Genomic DNA, 24,781 nt, shown 5'->3' on the forward strand with positions numbered 1-24,781 from the left:
GAGACTTGTTGTGTTTTCAGAGGGGCTTTGAGAGTCTTCCATGCTTAGCATCTTACTGGTGGTATCATGGAATTGCTATTTGTGTACAGGCATTCATTTATAGACTTGGGAAACCCTTTGTCATGCCGAAGAGAGGATGCAGGGAAGGCTGGACGCGAGTGCAGGATAGTTTATCTGGAACTGAGGGATCAGGCGAGTTCTCGTGGTAGGGGACTGGCGAAGAGTCGGTTTATCGGTGGTCAGAGTGGGAGCGAAGATCTGTGAACAAAGTGAGGGGATGAGACGAATGGTCAGAAGCTAGGGAATGAAGACCAGGAACCAGGGATGAACAGGACATGAGTGCAACGGGGACGGCTGTCTCAGAGGTATTCCACAAGTGTGAAGGGGCTAAGAAGGGTGTTTTAAAAGCGAGTGCTTCGATTGTCATCAGGTCCTTGATCGCAATCAGGTGCTGTCGGTTGCGGCATGGGTGTGGACGTGACACCCTTGACTTTGTGAACTCATAACATCCTGTAGGCGATGACTAAGATATCTTCAAAATGGAAGCCTGCTATCCTTCTGAGGCTCTCTGCAGGGTTTATATATATTTGAACTGGAACCCTAGAATACAAAAGACAGATATTTGTGTTCTTTGCACACCTTTGCATCCCTAGTGGATGGAGAGGCTTGATCCTGGGTCTCCTCTGGTGAGCAAAGGTAAAGTTAGTTCTTCTTTGCTTTATACCGCATGGTAGGGTATTAACAAACATCCAGGAGTGAAAAGGCATCTACAGGTGGCAAGCGTCATGCGTGAACTACCTTGAGGAGAGAATGGCATCAGGCTCAGTTCTGAATACAACAGTCACCACATTTTTGGAAACGGAACAAATTCGTTCTGTGCTCTATGGTCTTCCACACTGATATGGCATCATATGTGGAAACCTATTTTCTAAACTTAGAAAATGAGGATGTTTATATGCACTTCTTGGTACAGGTGATCACTAAGTTGTGGATGGGAAGCACAGTATTGCTGTGAGTTGTCACGGTTCACACAGAAAAGGTTCTGTGCTTTGATAGGACTCTTCCAGAGAGGTGCGCTGCCGTTTTGTCTAGTCATGATGGAGGGACAGAGAGTATCGGTTTCATGATGGTGTATTAAAGGTTTTTCCCCCCCATCTTCTTTCATTTTCTGTTTATGTCACAGCGACACTGGGCGGCTATGGCAGCGCTGTGCTTTTTGCGGTTTATTTTTGTTTGTCATCTGGTCGATCGAGTTCCAGTTGCCATGACTGCAGCCCTGAGAAGACAGAGACCCTGGCAAAGGGGGGAGGGAAGTTGAAAGAGACCGTTAAAAAAAATCGAAACCTTCAACATCTGTTCATCACATCTGTTTGGGTCAGTTATTGAAGCCGCCACAGGTTCTTAGTTTCATCGTTATTTCTGGGTGATCTTTCTTGCTCCTCCCAGTGCCATTCTTTTACCTTTTGCCCTTCCCGTCTTCTCCATCTATCCTTTCAATCTCCTGGCCAACGATCTTGATGTATCAGCATCCAACAAGGTGCAGCAACGGTCGCTAACCCTAAACACACCAGGAAAACTCATATCAAGCTCTATAAAAGGTTAAAGGAAAATTGTAAGCTGTATAAGTCATTATTTTAAAACACTCACTCTTGCCATTGGTTTCCGATACCTTAAGCTCTGGGAAATTAAAAAAAGATGTTTCTTTGTGGTTTGACATGTATGCACAACACAAAAAATTCCTACAAAAATGATGTAATTATTGGCAAAAGTACTCTATATACCCCACAAGGAGCAGGGGATGCTAGTTTTCAGTTGGGCTTTTTGCACTTTACAGGAACATACTTTTTGAAGGTTGTAAAGACTGTATTTTAAGAGTTTTTTGGGTAAAACAGCATTGCTAATGGAAAGTGGTTTGAAACTCATTAAGATCCCAAAAAGACAAGGGCATACTGGGCTTGTGCTGAGCAGAAATCCTTTTCTCCTCACACACTAAGTGTTCAGCGTTTCATCTTGCAACGATAATCATCTTCTGCTCCTTTGAAATAGAATGTAGGTTAATGGCCATTTATTTGTCTCTTCAATTTTTTTTCCTGTATTTCTGTTGCACTACTAATGCTACTTTGGCTCTAAACTAGGTGCAGTTCTCCAGTCGCTTCAAATTGAAAGTTAGCATATTGGAAATTAGTCAAATGCGAACCGTGTTTAGATTTCAGGAAAGGTCATCCATATGTGTCTGTGAAGCCAGGGTTCGTCCACCTAGAACGGCAGCAATGTAAAAAACAAGCCGTGGTTTGTGGTGGATTCGGTGTGTGGACAGTAGCCGAGGTCACACGTTAAATGTTGCTTGACCGCCAGCCAGCTGGGGTGGTCTACCGCAGCGCCTGACAAGGACAGCTCAACCCCAAACACAGAAACACAGCCATAACCTTGCAGACTGAAATCTTAGAGGTCCGCTGTGAGGCTTTGTTCTCCCCTCTCCTTGGCTCTCCTGTTTTCCCTGACGTTGTCGCTATGGTAATATTTCCCCATCATGGGTGTTTGACTAACTTATTATAGAAAAGAATGCAATTCTCTTTTAATCTGCTTGTTAGCGTAGGGCAAAGTGCTATTTGCCTATTAAATAATCCATTTTTGTGTTTCTGGCTAATTTAAATGTTAGAATCATTTTCTGTTATTGATACAGTCATGATCATATTTTTTATTGTGTTCTTTCCCCCTACGCACGGTTCATGTGGGGGCACATTCTGTGCTTGTCTCAGTTTGCGGTGGTGGCAGGGAGGCGGAACACAAATCAGTTTTTTTTAAACCCTTTGTAATCTTGTATTCTTGGCTCTTACAATCACATGCACATTTTTCATGTTTCAAGAGGCGGCAATGAGACTTCCAGCTGATAGGCACCTGAGGCTCGGCAATACTCAGAACTGCATCTGTGATGATCCCCGTGGCTGGCAGCAGAAAGCCTCAACAGGACACGCTCCACAAAACACGCGCGAGCTTTTGATCTGCTGCGGTAAAAGGACCGGGAAGAGATAGGAAAAGGAGGTGGATTCTGGGGGAGGGGAAAGTATTACAGCTCACCTGGGACTAGTGGAGCAGGGAGCAGATGGCCAGAGAGCGATGACATGTGTGTGTGTGTCATTGGCATTGTGCGTTATCACAGAGAGACAGGAGGTCACACTTTCCTACTGCCTGGTTTAATCCATGCAACAGAGTTTTGCCTGGTGCCACGTCATTCGTGGACTGATGGAAAGTTTGCGCCACCATAAGGCGCACGCTTCCCTTCTCCGGTGTGTCACCGCCATCCCGATCGATAACGTTTGTTCCCCTCCGCCGCCTCTTTCCAGCTGACCTTCTTCCGATGCTGGGCAGATCTTGTTTCCTGTCCCTGCACTGCTAAGCCCTGTTTGGGTGGAATAAACAATTAAGGGGAACAAACAGCGAGAAATTCGAAACTGGCATAACAATCTGTGGGCTTGCGTGATTGCGATTGGCTTTCCAGTTTGGTGCGCTGCAGCAGCCAATACATGTCACACTCCGAACTACATCCAGCACATACAGTAGGACGGCAGGTAGCAACCGCTTTAGCGCACACATTCGCAACCTGAAGGTTGTTGGCTCAGATAATTTCCTTGCTAATTATCCTCGAGCAAGGGGAACATTCTAAAAAATCCCGTATAATTTCAACATACCAATATGTGTAAGAGCGTAAGATGCTTTGAACAAAAGCATCAGCTCGCACGATTAAGAGTAAAGCCACAGGTTGACAATCTACTGCAACCTTCATCCTTGTCACTAACATTGTTTCCAGTCCTTGTTTCCATAGCCCCGGACCGCAACACAGCTCGTGGTCATGGAAACAATCAGAAATAAGGTGTAATTCTATTGACATCCCATAGACTCTTCTCTTGTATCTGTGGTGGTATTAATAGAAAGTGTGTGGGGTTATCTGCCTGTGGATGAGTCAGGGCGAGAAAGGGGGCACGGGGCCCGAGGGGGGTGAAAGGACCCACACAGCCACGCACGTCGGCCACGGTGGCAGCTTGGATGTTGCCTAACCAATTGTGCTTGACGCCATAGCAAGTTACAGGGGCCTTGATGCGTTGTGGAAATGTTTTGACTTCACATCCCATTGTGTCTCTGCTCCACTTTGGGACAAGTGGTGAGAAAAATTGTGAGACAGTCTGTGAGAATGTCACGCACTCACAGAAGATTAAAAAGAGCAAAACGAGAATCCCTCTCTCTCTTTCTCGCTGTCTCCATCATCCCCACCCTCCCTTCACTGAACTGGGTGAAATTGGGATCTTTCTTTGCTCAGCCCCCACCAAGCATTCACCCACCCCCCTCACACACCTTCCATCCTTCAGTGGAGAACAGCTCCGTCGCTGTGGCTTGGTTGTCAGAGGGGTTGCCGTGGAGACCGGAGAATGAGCTGAAGCCTGCACCGCCTGCTGCAGGGAGGAACTTGTGCCGTGCCAGAGGATTGCCCCCCCTCCCCCAACCCCTCTCCCAGGCCCACCTGTCCGGAGCTCTCCCCCACCCTCCACTCGTGGGAAACTACCCCCGTGGGCGAACGCAGCCACCATCACCTCCATCTTTTTGGTCGTCGGCATTTTGTTGGAGCAGAGCAGGTGGGCGGTGAAAGGCGGGGACTTGTTCCCAGGCCTCCTGGGGTTAGGTCTTCACCTCTCCAGGGCACTGTGTGAAGGCAGGGGGGCCATGGCACTCGGGATCAGCCGTCTCCACTGACCATAACCATCAGCATCTGAATGCCGGCGAGAAATGCACGCAACTGTAAGTGGAGACTGGGGTTGTTTCTGACTATGAGGTCTCACACGCTTCTGTTTGTCCTGTTGTTTATATGCCAGAGGGAAAAGAGTGAAAGTGGGGATGTTATTTTTTCCCCCCTCCAGAATGAAAGGTTGTAGGAAAACATGTGACGTGGCTGTTGATGCTATAGATAGAGACAGAAATGCAGAGAAGAGAGGAAAGCAAAGAAGGCAATATAGACAAACTGATGCCAGGGATCTCTCTCTCTCTCTCTCTCACACACACACACACACACACACACACACACACACACACAGAGAGTGAAAGAAGAAAGCGTCTCGACCCTCTTTGCGTAAGACCACCCTCTGCTCCCCCTTGTCCGCGTGCTGCCTCTTGAACACACACTGTTGTGTGAATGAACGTGTGTGTGTGCGCGCGTGCGTGAGCGTGCGCGCGTGAGTAAGCTTGGCAGCCGGCGGTCTTCGAGCCATTTTCATGAATGGGATCCGCGGCGAGAAGCTGACTCGCCCATGGCCGTTCTGGGAGAGTCCCGCGGACGTGGCCGTGCGCTGGGTGAGCCGAGGCGCTACGAGGCGGACCTCCATCGGCAGACGGAGGTAACCAGTCCCCGATGGATTGATGAGAAGGACGGCTGGGGAGGAAGGGGGTATGGACCGAGGAGATGTTGAATACTGGCTGCCTTTTAGTCTCCAGACAGGAGTGGTTCTCTTTTGTTTTTCTCCGGGCATTTCATTGAGGCTGCATGGTCTTGCTAAAGGAACTGGGAAGGAATGACATATTGAAGAGAAAACATGGCCCTTCTGTGGTAGCGGCTGGAGTGGTGTTCTTTGATTTATTTAGATGTTCCTCAGAGCCCACGCTGGACTGATCAGGTTGCATCCTTTGGCTGAGCTGCGCAGTCTTTTCCTTTGTTTTCTGCTCATCAACATGGCCACATTGAACTCTTCTTGCCAGAACAAGATGATGATTCAGGGGACAATAGCCAGGGTGTGGTGTGTCTGCTACATGGCAGTGCAGGCAAAGTGTGAGCACATGTGTGTCATTCTTTGAGAAATTGGAGTGCTTTGGGTTAGGAGCTGGGAGTGTTTTTCTGGGGGGCAATGTTGCTTCTCCTGTTGCCATCCTGCTCCCAGCATAAAAACCTCTCTTAACCTGCTATGGAAATATGATGGGATTTATCCCTGGCTAAGAGGGGACTGTGGTTCTGACAAAGCCTGACATGTGCCATTAAGCATAAAATTTTCTTTGAAAAATTGTATACAACTCTATAAAATGGTTTCTCTGTTAACCTTACCTGTACCTTGTCCCTTGGTTATTTTGCACTTCATTAATCTCTGACTTTTGCAATTTTGACTGGTTTGCAGGTAAGAAGATTTTGTGATGCTGAAGATCCTGCTGACAAATCTCTGTGACGGTGTAGAAAATATGTTTTGGCATTAAATTCCGGCATTAAAACGCCAACCACATTTTCATTAAGGTGGCAGTTCAGAACAGAGGTTGGGGCACTGGACTCTGGTCTTAAGGTCAGAGGACGTTGATGCAATACTGAGCAGGACCATGAGCACATACGTGAACTCGTTCAGGTGTCCAACTGCATAATATCTGTTGGGCGCAATCTCACTATAATGCCAGTTAGCAGGAAGAAGCCTTCCAATGAAACAGAATCACATTCTACAAAACTTTATTATTTTGTAATTAGGTATTTTCTAAAGTTTCAACCATTTCTGTAGCCTCAGGCAAGCTGATTCATTGTCGCGATTCAAGTTTTGTTATTATATTACCTCATTTTTTTTTTTTGTTATGGCAAAAAAAGTGTTCCTTGGCTTTGTATACAAAGCTGAGTTTGGGGCCTGATAAGTTATTTATGACATTCTTTTTGGAATCAATGGCAGAGATGATAGCTTTCAATCATGACTTCAGCGTGATCATCTTTTGAATTTTTCGAACCTGTTGTTCGTCTTGTTAGATTTGGCTGAAGTTTTTCTGCGTCCTACTTATTAGAGAGGTTCGGTTTTCTTCCTGTCTGCATACTTCCTGTTTGAGCCGGTCTGCTTTCATCGTCTTGGAGTCCTTCCCTCTATTTCCAATTTGGGTCTCTGTGCATTTCCTGTTTTAAAGTGCCTGTGTATTTCCTTGTAGAACTTGTCTGTGTCCATCTTGTTTAAGCTTCTTTCTGTGCTTCCTGGTAGAGACTGTATATTTCCTGGTGGAGCCTGCTTGTGTACTTCCTGTTTGAGCCTGTCCGTATTCATCATCCTGGAGCCTTTCTCTGTATTTTCTGTTTGGGTCTCTGTGTGCCTTCTGGTAGAGCCTGTAAACTTCCTAGTGGGGCTCGTCTCTGCACTTTCTGTTTGAGCCTGTCGGTGTACTTCCTGGCGGAGCTTTTTGCCATACTTCCTGGTTCAGATAGTCATACCCCCCTTTTAGGCTGCACGTATCTTGCGGATTGATCCATTGCTCTGATCGAGCCGGTCTGTAATAGTTACACCAGGGCCCATCTGTTCTTCAAACTGTTTCTCTTGCTTGATTTCACCTGTGTTCTTCCTGGTTTGATCTGCAATTCTTTGTCCATGTTTGTTATTCTTCCTGGTTGAGTCTTGTCTCTATTCTTCCTGGTTGAACTTGGCTCTTGTTCTTCCTGTTTGAGACTGCGTGTTCTTCCTTTGTGAACCGACGAGCGTCCTTCCTGTTTAACCAAAGTTTACAACCCCTGGCGGCTCACCGATATGCACTTCCTCTTTCATGTCGTTTCAGGTAATCTTGGTGCAGGTAAACCCAGGTGAGGCATTCACAATTCAACGAGAAGATGGCCAGTGTCAGTGTATCACAGGTAAGACATGAACACCGTCTGATTAAGAGAACTTGCTTGTTTTGGTTGTAGGTGCCTGTATGAAGCTCTCTTATCTTTCATGCCAGATAGACGTCCTACAAATGTTCAGCCTGTTCTCGCCATCTGCCGCTCCTCTTGTTTATCAGTGCCTCCCTGTCCCTTAAGATTAACCAAACATTTCAGTGTCCCTGCAAAAAGGTCACGGCTGGTTACGACTGTTTGAGTTAGTTAGTCATGCCAGCGATAGATGACACACTGAGCTAAAGTGCTCCTTTTCTGCTACCGCTAAGTCGTTCAGATTGATGCAACGTACGAGAGCCTCGAACCCCTTCTATATGCAGAACGGGAGAATCTTCCAGCAAATAGGCTCGCGGTGGCCGTTACCGTTCATTATCCACTAGAAGTTTGCTGTGTGCGAGATAATAGAAGCTGGAGTTGGATTTGCACCAACTCAGATTTTCACTGCAAAGTTAATTGTATCCGGTTCTTTGTTGGACTCACTTGTCGGCAGTGGTTCATCGCCTGCCTGCCAGGATGCAGGAAAACTAAATTTGTGGGTCTACACCCTCCCTGCATATGAATATTTCAAATCAACTAAACTTGACCTCTCATTAAAGGAAGCTAACAGTTTTAATGTTTTCACAATGTATCCTCATATAAAATTATGTTGATATTTTACTGCATTTGTATATTTTCTTTTATTTAATGCAGCAAGAATGTATGAGTTGTGTATTTGTTTTGAAAAAAACTACTTTAGGAACTGTATCTTGGAGAAAAAATCTTGCTCGCGATTTTTGAAATGACAGAATTTGACTCAGTTTCTTTTCTGCTAAGAATTGTGCATCACAAACCAATAGGACGTGGCAGTGATGAGGTCTGGACTCTAGTGTCACATCCCGACTTGCTGTTGACACGGATGTTATGACGACATGCTAGCTTTCTGGGAAGCAATGGTCTGCTTCTCGGAAGCTTCTGGCCTGGCGAGGTGTCACTGTGTCGAAGGAGAGTGTCTGCCTTACTGGTGCAAGATCCCCTTGGCTGGACCACTCCGGCTAAGCAAGGGTGCACAGCATGGACCCTTGGCGAGGCTCCACTGGGATGGAGAGAGCGAGCGCAGAGCAGCATCCAAATGCGTGCGAGAGCCCGCTGGCCGCACTGTCGCAGCGTGCTCCTGTCTGTCAGTGACGCGGATGGAGGGATGAGTCATTACTGACGTAGGGAGGGAGGGAGACGGGAATTTTTTTCCCCTTGCATTTTTTTGTGCTTAACCCTTCACCTTAAATTGTGCAGGGGGGCATGACACATCGTGAAAGGCAGACTAGGACGAAGTGGTCCATTCCTATTTTTGGGAGATCGCCATGTTCTTCATCTTTTCATTTTGTACTTGCATTCATTTGGGTATTTTTAGCTGCAGGAAGTACGCCTTTGCTGTGTGTTCATGCTTGACTTCATGGAAGGCTGCTTGTTACTGAGAGGCAGTCTTGTTTGGAAAAAGGAAAAAAAAATTGTACACCTCCGGGAGGTGGGTGAAGTCTTGCCGTAGCTTTTATAGTGTATTGCACACACCTTATGTCCTTGCTCCACTTCCTCGGGTCTAAAGTGAAGCGGGGGTCACCTCACACACACACACACGCGCACACACACACACACACACACACACACACCCAGTCCCTTAGCCTCCAGCTCCAACTGATAGATGATATAAATCAGACTTTTATTAGATGAGGTTCAGTTACTAGTGACTCACTTTATGGCAGGTGATTTGTTCCCAATATGGTGCTGAATGTCTCCATATGACAGTTTTGAGGAAGGAAGACTGAAAACATAATTGCAAGTCAGACAGGTGGCTGGAGCTCGAGGGAAAGCTGGGGGGCTTGTTAGCTCCTGGGGGTGGTGGGGTTGTGGAGTGTTTAGCTCAGCTCAACCCACTCTCGGTGCCACTGTCAGTCCACATATTCCACCTCTCTTTCTGCATGCTGTATGTGAGCCGTCGAGCTTCAGCGTGACTGCTTTAACGCCACGTGATGGAAAAGATCCAAACGCACCTTCTGCTCGGGCGTAAGACTTTCCACCGGCGCTACATCTGGCCTGCAAGCTCCTGAGTGTCTGACACGGCGGGGGTCAGAAGCCACCCTGCCAGTCAATAAAGACTAATGTGCCCAAATGACTCAGGCAGCAGAAACGCTGGCTTTCGCAGCGAGGGAGCCCGTGAATAGCGCCATTTTAAAGCAACAGGAAGGCCATTAGTAGGGAGATATTTTGAAGGCCAGAAACCCGAGAAACAGATAAACAAAGACGGGGAAAAAGAAACACAGCATTTTTTTTGATATCTTGTCAGCAGTCACAGGGATAGCTTTCACAAACAGTCTCTCATTTTCATGGTGTAGTTTGTCCTCTATTACTTTTTTTTTTTTAAAATCAGAAGCCTTTATGGTGTGTTCTCCATAAATGATGGAAATATATCTATATATACAGTGCTGCTTGTAAGTATGTGAACCTTGTAGAGATTACCATTATCATCTGAAACCACTTGCCCGGTATGGGGGGGGTCACAGGGAGCAAGAGCCTAACCCAGCAACACAGGGCGTAAGGCTGGAGGGGGAAGGAACACACCCAGGATGGGATGCCAGTCCATCGCAAGGCACCCCAAGCAAGACTCAAACCCCAGACCCACTGGAGAGCAGGACCCAGCCAAACCCACTGCACCACCGGGCCCCCTGAGATTACCGCTCTTCTTGTATAAAATACTGAAATAAACGTATAAAATCTAAATCTTGAGATAAACTTATAAAATGAATAAATGATTATGATTTAAGGGGGGTGCGGTGGCGCAGTGGGTTGGACCACGGTCCTGCTGTCCGGTGGGTCTGGGGTTCGAGTCTCGCTTGGGGTGCCTTGCGACGGACTGGCGTCCCGTCCTGGGTGTGTCCCCTCCCCCTCCGGCCTTACGCCCTGTGTTGCCGGGTAGGCTCCGGTTCCCCGTGACCCCGTATGGGACAAGCGGTTCTGAAAATGTGTGTGTGTGTGTGTGTGTGTGTGATTATGATTTACGCACTTGATCCAACTTATCTACCGGGTTTAACCAGTGCAGCTTGGGCTTCGCTTATTTTTGCACCTGCACTATTCTTCAAATTTCCGCTACCTCTGTTTTTCTCCCACACACACAATTTTCTCTAAAGCATTATATGGAATTGGTCATTACACACCTGTTGTGTCAGATGAGAACAAGTGCTTCTCATTAAATAACCATTTTTTGGTAAAACGAAGGGGCACAAGGGGTTCACATACTTTCAAGCAGCACTGTATATGTATGTATGTATGTATTTATGCCTGCCGTTCTGAAGGTAGGTGTGTTATTAGGGTAATAAGGATCGTGAAGATCAGTGCTCTAGTCGTCACAACTGCACCCACAGCACGAGTTGCTCTGGTTTGCTAAGCTGTGTCACATTGTTCTTGGTATGTTGTGCCCCACAGCAGATGCCGGTTTTGCACAATGGCTGGGAATGATTGCTAATGACCCTCTGATAAATCAGAAAGGCTGCGAAACCTGGGGGAGGGGAGTGGGACGGGGGGGGGGAAGCGAGGGATGGAGAGCCGCAAGAGAAAAGACATTTTTGGCCAGTAGCTGAAAAAAAATTCATTGTGGTCATTTTCTGCAGCCTGCCCTTAGTCTTGTGGCATAAAAAGCACAATCACATTAAAATGATTTTTTTTTTTTCTTTTGGTGGAGACCTCCTCCCGAAAGGCACACGTCCAGTCATTAAAATGAAAAACATAAACCCTGGTTCCCTGACTGTGTCTTCACAAACGTGTCAATTAGTGCTAGCACAGCCGGCGCACGGAAGAAAAAAAAAAAAAAAAGAAAAGAAAAAAAAACGACTGTGCTCACTACTGCGGCTGTAATCTGCTAATGGAATGTTATGCCCATAGCAAATTACTACCCTGTTAACTGATGGAAGCTTTTTGTTTTGACTACAAGTGGGGGAAAATTGAGCTGTGACACGCGGAAACAAAACAGAAAGAAGACTGACATACGTGCCGCCTTTAGGAATAGGATAGGATAGTTTTCGCATCCTGAATGACTCAGGGACACGTTTTCCAGTTTTACGACAGAAGACGCTATACGGTGGTGGATTTCAGTGAGGGATCCCTCGACCCGTACCCGAAAATTCCACCCCTCGCGGCCCTTGTAATTGACCTCTTCTGGTCACTAACCCTTCATCATACCTTGCCTCCCTCCAAAAAAATGTTCCTTTCCAGCTCCATGAACTAAGGAACATTAATTTCATTTATGATTGTGGATCATGTAGAATTGGTTGACTCAGGTTCCTCTGTGTGTAAATTGGCCTTTTATTCCGATGCCTTGTCCTTGAGAGATTCCCCTGCCAGGGGTTAGGTCCACCTCCCCTTGAGCTCACAGGATGCAATCAATGGGATGAAGCTGTGCTCCTGCTGAGATTCTTCTGCCCTTTTTATGAAACTGGCTTATGTTCATGGAGAAAAATGAATTTGGGGCAAATGAAATGCTCCGCACACACACACTGGCAGAAGCCGCTTGTCCCGAGCGGGGGTCTCAGCAAGCCAGAGCCTAACCCGGCAACACCGAGGGGGAGGGGACACACCCAGGACAGGACGCCAGTCCATCACAAGGTGCCCCAAGCGTGACTTCAACCCCAGACCCACCAGAGAGCAGGACCCGGTCAAACCCGCTGCGCCACCGCACCCCCTGAAATGCTCCTCTCTTGCTCTATTTGCCTGATTTGAATGTTCATTATTTTAATCTGTGCCTTTTTTCTCCGGACTCTGGTCTTCTGAATTCTTTGTGTTCTGGAAACTGTATGTTGAGGGTCCATGTCAGACAGGAACAGGGCGTGAACTGAAAGGCGAAGGTTAAATATAGCATTGTAAATGATCAGTAACCTGTGCTCTGATGTAATTTTTTTCTTTACTGTGGTATGTTGCTGCTTACTGATACGTTTAAGTTGAACAAAACGTGACTCGCAAAATTACAAGGTTTTTTTTCCCCCAGATCATAATTTCCCCCACCAATTATAAAATGTCTTCGTGAATTTCTCCAAGCTGATATTTAAAACATGCATAGTGGGTGGCTCTCTTCAGCAGTACATCCTTGACAGCCTCTTCATTCTACTGGCGGTCACCTCTGACCTTCCGCTGCTGCATTGTTGCGGTTGAGCAGTCTGCCGACGTCACCACCCCCGCCTGAGGGGAGGCCACTGAGTCGGCCTGTGCGATTGCGACGTAGAGCGGGGAGGTCGCCGGGTTCGTCATCCTCTCCGAACAGAGTGGGTGAAAGTGGCGGAAGGAGTGGATTGTGGGTTTTTTTTTTTTTTTTTTTTGTGAGGTTTCATTTGTTAATTAATTATGAATTTTTCCCGGAATCTATTCCTTTACACTTAAATACAGGTGCTCTCAGTGGCCACATCGGCATAGTCTGTGGGGGAGAGGGGAGCGAGGGAGGTGGTGGGTGTCTGCCGTGTCAGCCCGCGTGCGTCACGCAGATGATGTCAAAGTGTGGGCGTTTTACTGTCTCTCCTGGATGCAGATGCATGGTTAACCTAATCTGCTGCGTGTTGTAAAGCTTACATCCAGACTCCCGTCTCATCGCTCTCATCTCTCTCGCTCGCTTCTTCGATCACACGCTTTCCCTCTCTCCCTCCCTCGCTCTCCCTTTCTCCTCCACTACAAAGAGAAAGAATATCACCCTTTAAAAAAGCAAACATGAAGGAAGAGGAAAATCGGTGAGGACATGCATGCGGAAAGATGATCAGAAGTATGAAGCTGAGCACTTTGCAGCATTAACAGGTTCATTTTTTGGTCTGAGAGATGAGTGAGCGAGATCGTTTGTCAGAAGCAACAGGCACAGCTAACATCACTTATCCTACTGTATTAATAGCTGATAAAATCTGTTACTAGAACTCAATTGCTATGAAATCTGTCCCAGGGAATCAAGGCGGAATGAGCTGAAATATGTTTTTTCCTCTGCCCACCCTAAGGGGAGTGGTGGCTTATTCTATCTTCGTGGCCTACAGATCGTGCTGCTTTTCATTCAACCTCAGATCGTAATTGTTTGATTGAAATGAGCCGTTAATTAAAAAGGAATCTCTGAAAGCACTGGGGCTGCGGGGCATGGGGTGGCCCACACCTGCCTTGGGAAACCCGGCGTAAATAAAGCAGGGAACTTGAGATGAGGAGAGCCTGGGCTGCGTGTCTGCTGCTGCCTCGGAGTTGGCAGCTCCTGGTTCTGGCAGTACTTGGCACTGTGTACACGGGAATTCGTGCGTGAAAATGTCTGTTCAGCAGTCGTGCCTTTGCGCGCTGCCAGCTTTTAAGTACCCCCACCACCGGCTCCTCATCTCCTGAAGGGTTACTGGCACCGTCTTTGGAGCCTGTGACTCTGCTTACCAGCAGCTTTCAGAAGCGATGGTCATAGTTTCTTGTGCATTTTCTCATGTTGCAGCGGGTTGACTCAGTTGTCTTGCAGCTTGCATGCTCTTGTGTGTCGAAAAGGATTTATGCGAACTGTAGCGCTTCCCACAAGTGATACCAAATCATTATCTCCCTTGCCAAATTCTAGTGATCAGCCAGGTAAGATAGGTATTGTCATGGTTTCCTCCAAGGAACTCAGACGCCAGACCCGAGTGTGGAGCTCGGGGTGTTTTATTAGGGGAGAGCCGAAAACTCGTTGTCAAGAAACCAGGCAAAAGGGTCACCGATGTGCGGACGTCAGGCAAAGGGAGAATCCGGAATACGTAATCCAAAATCACAGACTTGAGGTCGAAGGGAGACCAGGAAGATGTAGTGACACGGGAGAAGGGATCGGGATCAAGGACAAGGGAATGGAAACGGGGGTAAGTAGGAGAGTAGCTGGAGACACGTGAGCGAGAAGCAAGGCTGAACGGTAGATTCGGCGCCCTGCAGCGCTCTGGGGTCCCTTTTTATGCAAGCGTCCCGTGATCTGCCGCCCGTGTTCCCTGTTGCATGGAAGTGGAGGGCGTGACAGGTATGATACTTGAGATAGGCAGTCGGGTAATATATTTTCATTTTTCTGAGCTACTGTGTTCGTTTTCTCAGTTAATTAAATGTTGGTAGTAATAAGTGAATTTGGGCACAGCCGGTAGTGTAGTGATTAGAGTTGCCATCTTCCACTTGAAGGCCTTAGGTTCAAAACTAACCTCCTGTTGTAGTACCCTTGAGTCCCTGAATTGCTCCAGTAAAATTAACCAGCCGTATAAATGAGTAAATCATCACAAGAACCTTAACATTGTAAGTCAATTTAGAGAAAAACACCAGCCAAAAAAAACTACTATTAATATAAGTTTCGAAAGGGGTGTGGTGGCGCAGTGGGTTGGACCACAGGCCTGCTCTCCAGTGCATCTGGGGTTCGAGTCCCGCTTGGGATACTTTGCGATGGACTGGCGTCCCATCCTGGGTGTGTCCCCTCCCCCTCCGGCCTTACGCCCTGTGTTACCGAGTAGGCTCTGGTTCCCTGTGACCCGGTATGGGACAAGCGATTCAGATGGTGTGTGTGTGTGTAAGTAATATAAATTTCAGGAGTCCATAAGTCACTCTGTGACACCAAGTTTGAATCTTGAATAACAAGCTGAGGAAACAGTTTATGGAAGTTTTATACTTGAAAAAATTACTGTGATGGCAGTTGCGGCATGCGTTTTATTGCTCTTTCTATCTGTGCAATTTGGTTTTCAATACACAGTGCTGCGGTTAAGGACAACTGTAAGTTGAAGGCTGCTAGTTTAAGTGCCAGGACGAACTCTACTGTAGTGCGGTTGGATATAGTGCTTAGCACAAAATCTCTAGCCAAACATCTGGCAGTGTCAAACAGGGCACATTTCTGAACCTTTTCTGATGTATTCAAATACTTTAAAGGGCATCTGAACATTTTCTAAGAAAATAATACAATGATTGCAGATTAAATGTTGTGAAATGGCTCCTCTCGAAATTGTTGGGATCTAGAAATGGGCAGAATGATGGTACAATGCTGACATTTGGATTTCACCTTTTGACAGGTCCAGCTCAGGTTCCTATGATGTCCCCAAATGGTTCTGTGCCTCCAATTTACGTACCTACAGGATACATTTCGCAGGTAGGTTTAATCGAGCCTGGAGGGCACCAGCCATGTGTGAAATCCATGTTGCCACATACAGGAAATGTGTTCATGTTTAGTATGTTTCAACTTTAGGAATGATATTACTTTGTGGAAGACTCATATCTATGCATCTCCCCCATTTAAAACATGTCTGTCCTCCTGATCCCACACGTCTGTCTACCTACACCTGCGAGTGTGTCATGATGGTAACACAAGCGTTAGCCTCTGTCCCCAGAGTGAATCGAATGTGCTGTCATCTCTCCTCCAGGTCATCGAGGAGAATGGAGTTCGACGTGTCCTGGTCATACCTCAGCCGGAGCTCATACCAGGGGGCCACTCGCCCCTACCGCATCCTCCACCCCCTCCGCCCCCCCATCTGCCAGCTTTTGTTCCTCACCCGGTCATGATGCACCCACCACCACATCCTATATATTCGGGTGGAGCAGGGGACCTTGGCTCGCAGTACATTTCACAATACCACACCGGACACATCTTCTCAGAGCTAGGTGAGCAGGTGCACTGCACATTCACATGGTAACAGCACAATAACAGCATTTTTTTTTCACACCCAGCCATTCTGTGGAAGAAGCACCTTCCAAAATTAAACAGTAATTACAGGCCAGCAGTGCTGATGCAGTCATTCAGCATTTAGTATACACATCACTGTCGACTTTATGTCAAACTTGGTAAAGAAACTGGACATGTGTCTAAGAGAGTGCAGATTAAAGCACCAGGATGGGAAATCGTTTTTCTAAAAGTAATTATTTATGTAAATAATTTAAAAAAATATATATATATGTATTATTCAAATTTCTACTTTATTTATTTTGTTGTGTAACAAGCTATCTTGTAAGGCTTTTAGCAATTTCACCCAAGAATACAACTGATATTTTTAGAGAATAAGTTCAGGTTGGATACCACATTACAGAGCACAATAGCAGAGCCTCTCCTAGGACTTGAACTAACGACTTTGACCAAGTAAAGGCAAATCCGAATTGTTAACTACTATGCATCCTGCTTTGCCAAATGGGTGAAAGTAAGATTCAGGATGCTGCTTACAGGCTGATTTGGATAAAGGAATGTTGTGTCTTCCTGCATTTCTTGTTTTATTCATCTGTACGTCCTTGTTGTCTGAGCACTTCTGTATCTTCATGCCCCACAGACTCCTATTCTCCGCACAGACGCCCGCCTTTTGCACCCAGGGACGAGCGGGCTGGTAAAACGTACAGTCGCCTGCAGAGAAAGCTCAAGGAGCGCCAGGCTGGGGGGGGTGCTGGAAGCCCACCCACCGATCAGGCGAGGAGCCCCCCACTATCGCCCCGGAAGGACCACAGCAGCCCTGCTCCCTTGGAGGTCCAGAATGGCCTCGGCAGCGAAGAGGCAGAGCAAGAGGAAGGGCAGGGCAGTGACACGGAGGCAGAGAGGGCCAAACTAGTGGGCGTGATGAGAGGGTCGCCTTGCATAGACACAGAATCAGAAGGTACAAGAACTTTGTGTGCCTGAGGGAGTGTGTGTCTGTTTCATAATCCTTGCCTGGGCAATGAGTAACATGGTGATTAAGGGCTTGTAACTTGAAGGTTGCTGGTGCAAGTCCCAGGAGGCTCACACACACACACACACACACACCTTCAGAACCGCTTGTCCCATACGGGGTCACGGGGAACCGGAGCCTACCCGGTAACACAGGGCGTAAGGCCGGAGGGGGAGGGGACACACCCAGGACGGGACGCCAGTCCATCGCAAGGCACCCCAAGCGGGACTCGAACCCCAGACCCACCGGAGAGCAGGACTGTGGTCCAACCCACTGCGCTACCGCACCCCCCCCCAGGAGGCTCACTGATGGTGTATTTCTGAGTAAGGCACTGATATTAATGGGAAGTATTTTAAGCTGCTTTCTAAACAAGTTGGAACATGATGCTGAAGATAAAGAAGCACTTGACAACTGCTGATAATCTCTAATTGTATAAAAACACCAGGGCATCGGAAAGCTCCATTTATTCCTTCTTATCTGATCTATTGTCCCCATTACACACACACCGTCTGAAACCGCTTGTCCCATGCACGGTTGCGGGGAGCCAGAGCCTAATCTGGCAGCACAGGGCATAAGGCTGGAGGGGGAGGGGACACACCCAGGACGGGACGCCAGTCCATCACAATGCACCCCACGCAGGGCTTGATCCCCAGACCCACCGGAGATCAGGGCCCGGTCAAACCCACTGTGCCACTGCATCCCCTGTCCCCATTACATGCCCAGAAAATTTCTTGTTAGATTTAGTCTCATCTTTGGCTATTTTTCACTCCACATTGGTTGAGAATGCAGGTAGGGAGCAGAAATGCAGGCTTTCGTCCTTCATTTGCACTCTTGGTAGAAAATGAAGGAAACAAAGATTGACAAGGTCGTCATTGCTCTGACGTTTGTCGCTGTGACTCGTGCAGCCCAGATGCGGAAGTCCGTGCCAGAGATCCACGGCTCGGCCAGTGAGGTGTTCACTATTTTTGCAGCGCTGCGGCTGCTGGGTAACTCCGAGTCATAGGCCGAGAGTTACACCACAGCGCCGAGTGCAGGTGTCTCAGCAAAGGGACCTGGCTTGGCTTCAGAATGAGCACCAAGCCAGTCGTGTCGCCCGACCCCCACCCCTACCACATTCTGCTTCGTTGGGGAAACTATAGGTCTCATTATCCGAGCTTGACGCTGGCACTGAGGAGCCAGGCGCTCCAAAGTAAACCCTTATTACATGGCCCATCTGACTCATCAATCAGTCCGGTCAGACTTTGCCAGACTTCACGGAGGACCTGTTTCTGAGTAGCGGACATGTCTACATCTGTGCGAATCGCAACGAGAGTCATCCAGCGATGATGCAGCGCTTTTTCCCTTGTGCCTATTTCCCGTCACGTAGCCAGCACCTTGCCTTTTTTAATAGAGTTTAGCGCCACAATAGTGTGATGTTATTAATGAAGCCGTTGGCTAAGAAATGCCATTTTTCCTGCCCTGTGTGCGGTGTGTGTTTTTGCAGACCTGGACGAGGAATCCAAGGCCCTTCAAGTGGTGTTGTCTACCATCGGCAAGCCAGAAGTGAGTTCCTCTCGCTGTTTCTCTTAAGTGCGACATCCTCTCAAACTTTAAGTCTCACTACAATTTTTTTACACATCCTCCTGATTCTGGAGGTTTGTGCTGAATGTTCTGTGCCTGTAGGTATGTGGTGAGCGATGACAGGTTTGTCTCTAAATATCACAGTGCCTGCAGTGTGAGCGTACACAGATGTGTGGTTTGTGGCTCATTCGGTTATTTCAGATTCTCATTTAAGATGTTTGCTGCTCCCCACGTACTTTGTCTAAGCGAGAGGAAACAGTGCGTGCCGTGATCCGAAAGGCAGATGCTCTGTGAGCTGACGTTTAGCCTGCCACCTACTGGTTTGGTTTGCAATTGCATCCAATCCCTCACATCTTCAAGAGAAACTCATATGAAATAAAGCCTCGAGAGGGACACCTCAAACATCTTGTTCTCCTCCATCACATGGCTTATTTAGCTTTTTGCAAGCCTTTTATTAGGGCCACCCTTACATGGTTGTTTGTCTGCCCTGTTGCTGAAGTAAAACCGTTAAAAAAATCCTCTCGGTCCATTGTCCCACCATTCATGTGTACTGTTAGCATCATCCCTGCTCCCCTAAGGAACGAAGGATTTGTCCTTTTTTGGGATAACTGCTGATTCCTGGATGCCGTGTCTCCATTGTGTTCCAGGTAACTGACGTTCAGGCCCGGACTGCTGAGCTGAAGTGGTGTGCCCCTGCAGCTCCGGATGATGTGAAGAGCTGCCTAGGAGCCCAGAGGAGGCCTGCTGAACCCCTCAGCTACGAAGTGATGGTCTCCTGTGGCAGCAGGGATGGGGGCTGCCAGGTTGTGTACAGGTAAGCTTCATTTCGGAGTTGGAACTTTGCGCTGGTGAAGATCCAGAGTGGACCACCGTTCCCGGTGTGGGTTACTCACACAGCAAGTTCACCTGCTAGTGCAGCTGCAGTTCCCGTCCTCTTTAGATAATACAGCAATAATTCCATGCCGTCTTTCATCAGTGGCGAAGAACTGAATGCAACTTTGGATGACCTCCGGCCAGCGACAGACTACAGTGCAAGGTACGGTTCTCTTCAGCTGCTGGGCCCTCTTTAAGCATCAGTCATTGTTATTTTGTGTTCATCAACATTCAAAACCACAGGATATGCAGCCTGTGTGGAATTTGGCACAGTGTGACACGCTGTAGTAACTCGCCTTTACCAGGGTGCAGGCCACATGTCGTCATGTGCAAGGCAGTCCATCTGAGCCTGTGAACTTCACGACCCTCAGCTGTGAGCCAGACCCTCCGAGTGCCCCTTGGAAGGCTGGCGGAACAAAGACCAGCCTTGTCTTGCAATGGAAGGTGATTCCTGTTCGCCGAGTAGCGCTTCGGTCCATCCTCGCGCACGGCTGACAAAACAGCAATGAAATGGGTTCTCTGTGATGGTAACGCTAACATGTCTATATCACACAGGCTCCCTGCGACAACGGCTCAAAAATTCACAACTACCTGCTACAGTGGGATGAGGTACTGTAAAAATTTGCCTTTACTGAGTAGCACAATCACAAGAAAGTGAAGTGGGTAAACCGCGCATCCTTGGTAGAACCGCATTGGACACCAAACAACTTCTACCACGAAGCTGAGATCATGTCTAGAGTTTTTATCAGAACTTCAGCAAAGAGGCCCTCCGCAGTGGCACGCTGTTGAATTGCAAAGTGCGACTCCAACCTGGATCCCCCACCGTGCGACATTAGACATCTGTCGCGAGCAGACCTAAGGGAAAACAAATTCATCCGCGTTCCCTCGGGTAGGTGAGATGGTTGTGTCTCTCACCCTCATCGTGAACACTAAAACCTGTGTTGGCTGCTTGCAGCACTGTGGGTGGAACTGGGTGACTACTGCTCCCCTCAAAGTGTGTTACATCACTGGATGAAGCGATTAAACAGGTGGCTCACAGCATGTACCTCAGAGGAGGTGAGCGTCTGTATTCGAGATTCCTCGCTCGATGCGCATGCTGTGCTTTGAAGGAAAGATGTATGTACAGCGAGTACCCTACTTACGAACTTTCGAGCGACAAACTTTTTGAGAGGGATCTTTTTTTTGATAGACAGAGCTATAATGCAATTCGAATTGCGCACCGATGCTTCACCCGATTCGCTGACGGGGAGCGATCGCGAATAGTAAGAGCCGCCTTAAGTTTGCCAACACCCTGCTCTTGCTCTGCTCAGAAATCTTTACCGTGTTTAATTATTTACGACGGATCAGAAATACCTAGCCGGGGGTCTGAGACAGGACTGTGCATGAGGCTGTCTGCCAGCGTTGTCTCTCTGAGCTGCTCAGTGGAAGACAGAGATTTGTCCACTCTGTTCCCATCCAAAATGTGGAGCTATCCAGGTGCCAACCTTTACATTCACATTTATTTATTTAGCAGATGCTGCTTTTCGAAAGCGACCTATAGCCCAGGGTAACATGCATTTCACCAACAGACGGAGAGATACAGACACGGACAGGAGATTCTCTGAGTACACTCAGTCCAACACCACTGTTTTTCCCAGCACACACTACACAAGTAGCTGCAATTAGAATTATAAACGAATAAAATTATAGGATTGGTGACGAGCCCCCGGGCCACTCACTGTCATATTCAGCTAACAAAATTTTATGAACCAACTCTTGCTAAGTCAGGGACTCCGCACTGGGTTACTGGGCTGCCAGAAGAAAGCCTCAACAAAACATAATACTGTAGCGCGCAGCGCCGTGGGTTTGGATGGGGCGAGGAAGGACGCGGAAGCAGCGTTCATAACGAACGGTTTATTCGAACACCAACACAAGGGAAATAATGCTCTCGGTCCGAGGACCCCTTTTCCTCCAGGACCTGCGCTTATAGCCAGCCTGCCTTAGCACCCCTCAACTCCCCCTCACACAGTGGCAGACACAGTCAACCCACCATTTCTCCCCGACGTAGCCCCAGTGGTTACAGATATTATTTACAGATTTCCCACAATGCAACTATTTACATTAAATCAGTAACGCGGGTCGTTACAATACCATAACTTGTTTTTGCAGGGCAAAGGGACAGGGGAGTTTGAGCAGTGTTACTACGGACCACAGAAGCAGTATCGAGTGACCAAACTTTCTCCAGCATCGAAATATTGTTTCCGTCTCGCGGCCAAAAATGACATGGGTGTAAGGTACTGTTGTAATTCGATACTGTTAAAAACTGAATGGAAACATGTTAACAATTTGCTAAAGTAACTGCTGAGTGAGTCATAATGAGTGTAAACGAATGAACATCTCTTACCTTGCATGCGTTTCTTTTCTCCCTCTAATATTATTCCCTGTTTTCGCATTATTTCACAGCGGCTTCAGTGAAGCGGTTGACCTCTTCACCTCGGAGGGCGTCCCTGCAACCCCCCTCTGCGCAGAGCTGGTGAAAGCGGGGCATAACTGGCTGCACCTGCAATGGCAGCGGTCAGCAGCCCCACCCAGCGGAGACAGTATCTTCTATATCCTGGAGATGGAGGAAGAGGGCATGGTATGGCACTCGGAGGGCAACCTTGCTCCTCCCGGAGACCCCCTATGGAAATATATTGTTGGTCTAATTCAATAACAGATTCAAATGAAACTTAGAAATTGCATTTGCTTGTTTACTGTGCACAACCTGTGGCAAAACCAGAAGAGATTCAAAATCATTGTTTTGCCCTCCAGTTAATAATGATGAATGACAAATAAAATGCAATACACTGCTCTCTTCAACCACAGTGTCGAGAAACAAACACATACTAATGTGTATCTCCCAGATCGTGACATTAACAGAATAGTTCTATGGTAGAATATATTTTGCTGTGTGGGTTTAGCAACACCTTTCAATTCTGTTTTTCTATATGTTCAGGGATGCGGTTTCAAGAAATGTTACGACGGTTACAAAACCTCCCACACAGCCAAGAACCTCCAAAGGTGCACAAAATACAAGTTCAGGGTAAGCAAGCTGTGACTACCCAGTAAAGGAGGGGTACATTCTCCAAAATGGTCAAGAAAGCCTAACGCCCCACCCTTGTCTGTATATCTCCCTACTGTGTACTCTTGCCAGTACTTTAAGTCCTTGAATAAAAACTAATATCTGCCTGATTTGGTCATTTTGGTATGAGCCATGGAGCTTTGTGAGTGGAATGGTAGGTTAAGGTTAAAGGCTGGTAGAGGGTCCTAGCTGTCATTCTTAACCCTCTGGAGTTTGCCAACCCACCACTCACATTGGATAGAGACAAGATAAGAGGAGTAATGCTCTCTGTTTTGAAAGTGCCAGGTTCTAGTTTGTGCCAAGGGAACATTGGAGTTTCTTGATGTGTCTGATGAATCTGCTCTACTCTCTACCTCCAGGTGGTCGCTTACAATGCAGAAGGCAAAAGTAACCCCAGCCAGGTTTCAGAATTCTCCACCTGTCCGGACAGTCCGAGCTGCCCCCGGGGTCTTGCTGTAAGGGGCAAGGTGCTCCCTAACAGTCTTGAAGTCTGTTGGGGTGAGCAGAGAATCTAGGATAAGTGGTGTATCCTGTCCGGAATCGTAGTGTTCTGTGGGTGAGCAATGTGTTCTAAGGGTCAATGGTAAGTCTGTGAGACACTGTTGAGTTCATGGATGAGCAATGTGTTCTGTAGGTATGTTACAGGATTGAAGAATGAGCACTGGTCCTGTCAGTGAGCAATGGGTCCAGGGGCTGTGGCTGAACTGGGTGTTGTAACAGTGAGGGATGAGTTCTAACAGTAAAGGATGGGTTCTGACATTGAGCAATGGGTTCTAAGAGTGACAGCCAGCGGTGGGTCTGTGGGTGAGCAGTGGGTTCTAAAACTGCTATCATGAGTGACAATCTGTTCTCTTTTGAAGAATCTCCTAATGATGATGGAGGGTCAGAAGTTACCAAGTATGTTTTGGAAATATCTGAGGACATGAATGGTGAGTTTCCACCACAATAACTCAACATATTATACACATTTCAAACATTATTAAATCATACTCTTTTGACTTGGCCCCTGGATTGATGATGAACTGGCACTTGTGTGTATGCACACATTTCCATCAGGAGCCTCCTGGGAGCAGGTTTACTGTGGGTCAGACATGGAACACAGTTGTGAAGGCCTAAGGCCTGGTGTCACCTACCTGACCAGAGTCTACTGCATCAGTGAGGGAGGCCAGAGCCCGGTGGGTAAAAAACATCTAACCCTGAAGTATGTACTGGCAACACATGTACCCTACCCTACCCTAAGTGTATAGGGGCTACACATCCGCCAGTATGAATATTTCCATTTACTTGAGTAATTTTTTTAAAATCATGGTACTTTTACTTGAGGTTTGTTTTTGACTTCTCTACCAATTTTTCATTGATTCTTTTCAGCAATCTGAGACCTTGCAGATCCAGACCCCCATTGTGCCCCCCGGCCCATGCCAGCACCCCAGAGTGGTGGGCAGGCCAAAAGCTCGGGAGGTACTGTTGCGTTGGGGTAAGTCCCACATCTGATGCTCCTACTCCACCTCCAGCCCACTTTACAGTATCTTTGTACTTATTTTCTCATTTGCTTCATGTTCCCTCTCTTGAATCACCCATAGTAACTTACTGTAACAGCCAAGCCTCTTGAACTGACTGACTGATTAATTGATTGACTGTCTATAAAGGACAATCAGTTGTTTTATATCTTTGAAATTTGTTACAAATAACACTTTAGCAGTAAAATACAACTGAATTTAATATTCTCCGTATCAGGGCCCCCGTATGTAGATGGGGGAGGAGCAGTGACCCTCTACAGCTTGGAGATGAAGGGTGGGCACGAGGAGGTGCACAGGGAGGTGTATCAGGGCCCCGATCTGGACTGCACCATCAGCAATCTACTGCCTGGTACCTCCTACAGCTTCCGCCTGCGGGCGGCCAACAAGGCCGGGGTGAGCGACAGCACGGTACTGGGCATGAACACAAGCGGTTCTCACACACAGGCCCACCTCTCTT

General features: G+C 47.5%; 1 protein-coding gene across 2 annotated transcripts in view; it reads left to right on the forward strand.

Moving 5' to 3' along the window:
- The window catches only part of fndc3a (fibronectin type III domain containing 3A), a 32,696-nt gene that overhangs the window by 503 nt on the left and 7,412 nt on the right, over positions 1 to 24,781 (forward strand). Inside the window, exons 2-18 of one of the 2 annotated variants that reach the window (XM_018764640.2) lie at positions 7,543 to 7,618; positions 15,664 to 15,740; positions 16,012 to 16,249; positions 16,906 to 17,223; positions 18,758 to 18,816; positions 19,482 to 19,648; positions 19,811 to 19,870; positions 20,013 to 20,151; positions 20,263 to 20,316; positions 21,856 to 21,980; positions 22,150 to 22,324; positions 22,682 to 22,768; positions 23,167 to 23,305; positions 23,668 to 23,736; positions 23,864 to 23,982; positions 24,176 to 24,281; positions 24,542 to 24,717. In XM_018764640.2, the coding sequence (XP_018620156.2) occupies positions 7,543 to 7,618; positions 15,664 to 15,740; positions 16,012 to 16,249; positions 16,906 to 17,223; positions 18,758 to 18,816; positions 19,482 to 19,648; positions 19,811 to 19,870; positions 20,013 to 20,151; positions 20,263 to 20,316; positions 21,856 to 21,980; positions 22,150 to 22,324; positions 22,682 to 22,768; positions 23,167 to 23,305; positions 23,668 to 23,736; positions 23,864 to 23,982; positions 24,176 to 24,281; positions 24,542 to 24,717 (2,184 nt within the window). Of the gene's footprint in view, positions 1 to 7,542; positions 7,619 to 14,063; positions 14,488 to 15,663; positions 15,741 to 16,011; positions 16,250 to 16,905; positions 17,224 to 18,757; positions 18,817 to 19,481; positions 19,649 to 19,810; positions 19,871 to 20,012; positions 20,152 to 20,262; positions 20,317 to 21,855; positions 21,981 to 22,149; positions 22,325 to 22,681; positions 22,769 to 23,166; positions 23,306 to 23,667; positions 23,737 to 23,863; positions 23,983 to 24,175; positions 24,282 to 24,541; positions 24,718 to 24,781 lie in introns of those variants that run through there. The other variant, XM_018764649.2, reaches the window with a different exon arrangement.

Source organism: Scleropages formosus, chromosome 10, assembly GCF_900964775.1.
Source record: "Scleropages formosus chromosome 10, fSclFor1.1, whole genome shotgun sequence".
NCBI classification, from domain to species: Eukaryota; Metazoa; Chordata; class Actinopteri; order Osteoglossiformes; family Osteoglossidae; genus Scleropages; species Scleropages formosus.